This window comes from Antrostomus carolinensis, unplaced genomic scaffold, assembly GCF_000700745.2.
Source record: "Antrostomus carolinensis isolate BGI_N321 unplaced genomic scaffold, ASM70074v2 scaffold18552, whole genome shotgun sequence".
Classification (NCBI taxonomy): domain Eukaryota; kingdom Metazoa; phylum Chordata; class Aves; order Caprimulgiformes; family Caprimulgidae; genus Antrostomus; species Antrostomus carolinensis.
The window spans coordinates 5,510-12,092 of NW_010299160.1; the positions used below are offsets into that span (position 1 = coordinate 5,510).

The following is a 6,583-nucleotide window of genomic DNA, read 5'->3' on the forward strand; positions in this document are numbered from 1 at the left end:
AGAATCTGTGTTAAGCCCGCTACTATTCAAGCAACAGATGAATTCTGAGGGACAAAGCTGCTAATGACACAACACTGGTAAAACTGAGCAGCAGATAAATCTCAAGACACAATGACTGGGAAATGCAAAAATGAATGAAATGCAGCTTCAGTAAATGCCAAGTAATTCAAAAGTGGAAAAACAACCAGCTCTCAGTTATCACTTCAGAAAGTACCCAACATCACTGCAGATGGTTCTGCTGAAAACATCAGTTCACTGAACCAGCAGTAGTCAAAAAGAAAAGGAAAAAAACAGTGTCAGAAACTACAGGTAAGACAAAGAAGCAAGAGAAAACATCACTGTCACACTGCACAAATCAATCTTCTGGTATATCCACATTCAGAATGCTGCCTGCAGCTCAGGCTCTTCTGCTGGTAAGCAGACACAGTTAAACACAAACAGAAAATGCAGAATACACAATAGGAAAATAAATAAAGAAAGAAAGAATCACAGCTGCTGACTTGATAACGGAAGGGAGGGCAGTTGTATCCAGCTGATAAAGGGACGTATCAAACAGCTTTGTGAAGTCTCTTGGGTTCTCATCTCCTTCTTGCAGACAGACTCGCAGTTGCTCAGACAGCACGGCTGTATCTGGGAGCATGTTATAGTCTGAAATCTGAACACAAACACACAGATACACACACTTATGATTAAAAAAAACCCCAACTCATTGACAAAGTCTCTTTCTAGTTTATATATCAACTAAAATCTCATCTAGAAATCATTATTTCACTCTTTACCAAGGATGACCCTTTGCAGAGCACCTTACTAGATTAGTAGACTGCAAACTATTATTTTAGCTGTAAAGCTACTTGCCACATGGACGTTGTATCTTGATTTCTGTTAATTCTTTAAAATTAAAAGAAACAGCTTACTAGCCAGCTGTGTAAGGCTGTTGTTCTTTTCATGCACACAGAAAATCATTTTACCACATATGATATTTCCAAATAAAATAAGTGTTTGCATACATCAGTTAAAAAAACAACTAAAATGGATACACAGTTTGATCCCTGCTCATATACAGAAAATCCACCGTCCCTTCATGCACATTCCTCTTGTCTGAAGACTCAGAGCCAAGTGCAGACTTATTAAGCTGGAGATACAATGCCATTATTTTTTATGCCTAGTCCATCTGTCTACTCAATCTCAAAGCCTGAATGAAGGGTCTGCAACAACAGCATCCATCTAGCTGTGTGCCATTTTGCCCAAACTGGTGCTGCTAGACCACGCTATTATTTACCTCCTTGTGACAGATCTCTCTTACCTCAGGCTCCTCCATATCCATCTGGTTTAAATGGACATCTGATGTTGTGAGCCACTGGAAAAGCACATCCTGGAGAGGGGCAAAACTTAATTAATTTCTGGAGGGTCCAAGTAATCTTACATTGTGCTTAAACATTCATATTAAATCTATTAAATAACATATTATGAAATAGAATTTAAAAATACATCATAAATCAAAGAGTATCTGTGGAGAAAACACAAGCTTTATTTGTATTTACACATGGAAGCAATGAGTCATGGCAATGAGCATACTTTGTAAGAGGTGCATGCTTTCAGTAACACCTCAGAAAAGAATCTCCCCTTCTTACCCATAACCACATTACCTACCCCACTTTGGAAAGTGCATTACAGTCTCCAGGTATCAGGAGCTCTATATGCAAAGGTTTATTATTAATCAGCAGCCCCAATCAAGCACTAAAGGAGCCAAGAAAAAGTAGTAAACAAAAAAAGACCCTACTTAATATTTAAATATTAATAACACTAAAGTGGTGAACAGAAGTAGGAAGAGCTTTTCAGAATCCTGTAACATAAATAATAAACTATATCTTTTAAAACTCCTTGCTGCTCGTTGTGCTCTATCAAATTCCTCGGGATGTTGGTACTGGGTTAGAATCTCTGTGCTGAATTCACTTCGTAGCTATCTTGCCCTAAGATTAAACTAGTGAACTTGCATTGCTCTGTAAGTGCTGTGAAGATCCACTAAGGTGGTTTTCTTTAAAACAAAACAAAATTTAAAAAAAAAACTTACCATGACCTTACCGTTTTCTTCTTTATCTAAATATTGATCACTGAATATGTGGGAAGATCCCAGCGCTGCCATCTTTCCACCTTGACGCTATCAACAAAGAACACAACATAGCAAAAAATCCTTCCAAATCACAGTTTTAGAAGCAATTGTTAATGTTGTCTAATTACAAAGTGAAGAAATAGCAAATTTTGGAATAAGTAGTGAAATTCTTCCTCATATCCAATCTAATCCTCCCTTGGTGCAACTTGAGGCCATTTCCTCTTGTCCTGTTACTTGGGAGAAGAGACAGACCCCTACCTGGCTATAACCTCCTTTCAGGTTGCTGTAGAGATCAATAAGGACTCTCCAAGCTTCCTTTTTTCCAGGCTAAACAGTACACATGTAAAATCAAAGGAAACTGAAGATGTGGGTTTATTTCATTGTTAAGTTGGATAAAATCTAGAGGAGTCTGCTCTGTGGGTTTCAACATCATAGCTACTCTGATTCCCCAGTTCCTGGAGTAGTCACAAAGAAAACTGTGGATCACAACAGCTGTAGGAAGTAACAAAGTTCATGTTACTTACATTTTGCAAAACAGTAAATCAATTCAGTAGCAAGTGGAGAGCCGATTTGTGCTCTTACCAGGAGAGAGAATTTTTTTTTAAATCAATTTTTAAAGAATGTAATTGCTTCAGAGAATTACCATGGCATATTTATGAAGCTAACAATAATCTTACTTACTAAATGATCACTAAAACAGTGGAAAAAACCTCAAATAATAAAACTTTAAAGAAGAATTAAGAATATCCACCTGTCAACCAAACAAATATATAATCTTTCCTGAGCATCAAATTAATTCTCCTCTGAACTCCATGCAAAGAAGTTTTCCACAAAAGGAGGCAGGAGTCCTTAGGCTCATCTGCAGTTGGCAGACGCATCAAAAAATAGAAGTGGGTTTGTAAGTGCTCCCAGAAAAATACACTGATAATTTTTGTGCAGGGAAGGGTGAGAATGCGTGGTTTGTTACATGAAGAGTCATACCTCATCCTGATAGAAAGCAAGAATAGGCCTGTTGAGCGGGAAGCAGACAGATCCTGTTGACAGAACAGCCACTGCTGGTTTCATCACATTCAGCGTGGCACCGAATGGATACACGAAAGTGAGTGCCCTGCAGGAAATACAGAAACTCCATCAGTACCTGCATGGGTCAGGCAGGCTGGACATAAAACAGTCTGCCTGCCGGAACTGCAAACTGTAACTGTGCACTGGTGGTGGAATCCCAAGAGCCATGCTTTTGAAAATTCACATCATTCTAATGGCAGTTTAGTCTCTTTCTACAGTTTTTTCCAGGTTGACAATTTCTCTTCAATAAGTAACAAAGAACATTCTTCATTTGTTTCCACGCTCCTCTACCTGACAGAAGGGAAGGGTTATTTAACTCACAGATGAATCTATATTCTGCAACAAAACTACATGAAATGCTTTTACACTTGCATTTTACCTTGTAGTCAAACACACGGTCATTTATTAGTCTAAAAATTAGCTGCAAGGAAGAATACAAACATTCATAGTTATTTACAGAAAAGCTGTGTTCTTCCCAATGCCTCTTCACTCCTCTGCAACTCAGAGGGACAGAGAGCTAAAAAATAAAATAGATGTCTATTTCATCCTGGATTCATAGAATCATAGAATGGTTTGGATTGGAAGGGACCTTAAAGATCATCCAGTTCCAACCCCCCTGCCAGCAGCAGGGACACCTTCCACTAGACCAGGTTGCTCAAAGCCTCATCCAGCCTGGCCTTAAACACTTCCAGGGAGGGGGCATCCACAACTTCCTTGGGCAACCTAATTAAGACTCTTTAAAAAGATGTGGGGTTCCTCATGCCTGCAGGCAAACACCACACTGTCTAGAGGTTGTTCAAATGTACAAATGTTGTTTAATCAAATTCAAATGCACAAACTAGAGGCAAAAAAGATCTGGTCAGTAATCAATCCCTTCAAAACCTATCACTCCTGTTTCTTCATTGGTTACTGAACAGATCCTCCTTTCCAGATGTAACCATGAGGAGCAAGAAGCTGACCTAAGATATACATCAGAATGCCTCAACACAAGCACAACACACCCCTGCCAGATTACAACCCTGCTAATGCAGAGTCGATCTAAACCTTTTCACATCAGCTGCCTCAAAGGAAAATACTTACTGTGAGTCATGTCCACTTCCATCTTCATCTGTTGTCTCAAGCACTCTTTTTCTTGCCGCTTCACTGATTCCCCTACAAGATGTTGAAAAGCAAAACTTATTGAAAACACTATGGGTTATAAGAGTTTACTGTAAATATTTATATATCCCAAATATTTACCTATTCAAGACTCCATCAGAGATCAGTGCTTCTTTTGGGTGGTAGTACTTGTAATATACATTTCGTACTACAGCATCTTGAAGAAAGCAAAAAAACCCCAGAAATTTACATTTTATCTGATCAGTGTGCTAGATGCAGCAATGAAAAAATTAGTTTAGCTCTTAAGATTCCCTGGGTGTTTGCTTCTAACACCACAAAGCCAGCACGTGGCTCAGGTGGCTCCCAAAAGAATTCAAACCACCATTCACTACTGTTTCCTTCTGCACATACAGATTTAGGACAGGATTATATTTGCAAGTTCAAATAAAAATATGAAAAACAAGTCCTTCGCCATGTCTTGGGCAAAGCAGAAGAGGCAAAATGATGAACCAGTTAAAAGAATATGTATCAAGTTTTACAAGTTCAAATTATTTTTTATGCATGTTCCAAAAGCATGATTAATCTAATACTGTTGATGCAAAAAAAGGCACAGTCTAGAAATGCTACCAAAGACCCTTAAAGTATTTTATGTCACTGAGAGACAGTTGGGGATTTTTCATGTTGGTGGTACAAAACCAAATGAATGGCATTTTATTGGTCTCTGCCAAAAAAAAGGAGCCACTGTTTATTCAGAGTGAGTATGAAGTGATTCAACCCATTAAAATGTGCAGAAAAAATGTTTGAAATCAAAGGCTTTTTAACAAAGAAAGGTCACTGGAGTTATTTTTTGTTAGTAAATAACATTAAAACTGATAACTATAGCAAAAGAATGGAGATGGCTGAGTTGTTCTCAAGGAACTGTCTCCATGGAAAGCCCTTCGTGTGCTCCAGCATTACACCACCATGTACACGTAGATTTCAAGAAAAAACATCTCTTAGACCAAAAAGTACTTTGTGAGAGGGATCTGCTTGGCTTTTACTGACAAAGGTTGAACCTGCTCTTTAGATTTTGCTTAAGATTGAACAATAAAAGGTATCAGTGAGACCCATTACCATTATTGAAAATGATCCCATACTCTTCTAACAAAAAGTTAATATTGGTGCCATATCGGGACTCTCCACCCTCTCTCAGCATCACCAGGATGGCTCCACCATCCTCCAGGAACTTCTTCAGAACCAAAAACTACAAGACAAGAAAAGATCCAGAAAAAATATATGTGAAAGAAGCTACACACAGGACTGCAGGAAAGTTATACTGAGATGAGGAAAGATAAATGATTCTGACTACTTGCAATGAACTTGACCCTAAAAGTGTTCAGATTTCAACTTGTGTAAATTCCTATGAAGCAGTACTACTGCAGAGATTTCTGTGCTGTTCTCTTCTAATTCACATGAAACAACTCCTAAAACAGAATTCATTTGCAAACAATTATTGACTCCTTACCTCAGCAGCACTGAACTTTTCTCTTGGCCCTGCTGTGATCCACAACTTTACCCCAAACAGCTTCTCAGATGTGAGCTCATCTTTAAAGCTACGGATAAATTAACAAAGAGACATGTTATTCTTGGACACAGTCCTGAACCACAAGGTTATTTTTTTTCTATTTTTAAGGACTGGCAAATAAACAGAAAGTAGATTACTTCAGTCACTTCACATCCCTTTATCTGAGTTTAAAGTTGACAACTCAATCCTTACAAATTTCAACCCATTAAACAGTAAAGCACCTCTAACAAGGTACTGTGGCAGATCCAGAAGTGGTATAAAGTGTGATATCTGCTATTAAACTTTGCACCTGGTGAGCAAAGTTCTTTTTTGTTTTCCTCTGGACACATTTGGTAGTGGACAGATAGGTAATATCACATGCACAAGGGCTGATTATTTTTTTAATCCCAAACTCTAAATCAAGATAGACTCAAAAACTTGTATCTGGAGTTTCATCCTTACAACTTATGCTCTATCTCTTCCATAGATAATGCAGCTGAGAGCTCCAAAGATAACTATGCACAGCATCCAACAATGAAATTACAGCTAACACCACAATGTGCAATCAATGCAAAAAAGGTATTTCAGTTTACAATATTGTCGTGGTTTAATCTCAACCAGCAACTAAACACCACAGAGCTGCTTACTTATCCTCCCCTGCCCCGGGAACAGAGGAGAGAACTGGAGGGATAAACGCAAGGGGACTCGTGGGTTGAGATAAAATCAATTTAATAATTTAAATAAAATAAAAAGGAGGCCACAAGGATGAT

General features: G+C 38.3%; 1 protein-coding gene across 1 annotated transcript in view; it reads right to left on the reverse strand.

Annotated features, from left to right (window-relative positions):
* The window catches only part of IFT52 (intraflagellar transport 52), a gene marked incomplete at its 5' end in the record, with an annotated part of 9,158 nt that extends 3,285 nt beyond the window's left edge, over positions 1–5,873 (reverse strand). The window contains 8 exons of the mRNA XM_010162702.2: positions 501–655; positions 1,304–1,372; positions 2,072–2,158; positions 3,092–3,218; positions 4,253–4,324; positions 4,412–4,487; positions 5,384–5,513; positions 5,775–5,873. Coding sequence (XP_010161004.2) covers positions 501–655; positions 1,304–1,372; positions 2,072–2,158; positions 3,092–3,218; positions 4,253–4,324; positions 4,412–4,487; positions 5,384–5,513; positions 5,775–5,873 — 815 coding nt within the window. The remainder of the gene's footprint in view (positions 1–500; positions 656–1,303; positions 1,373–2,071; positions 2,159–3,091; positions 3,219–4,252; positions 4,325–4,411; positions 4,488–5,383; positions 5,514–5,774) is intronic.
* Positions 5,874–6,583: the final 710 nt, after the last annotated feature.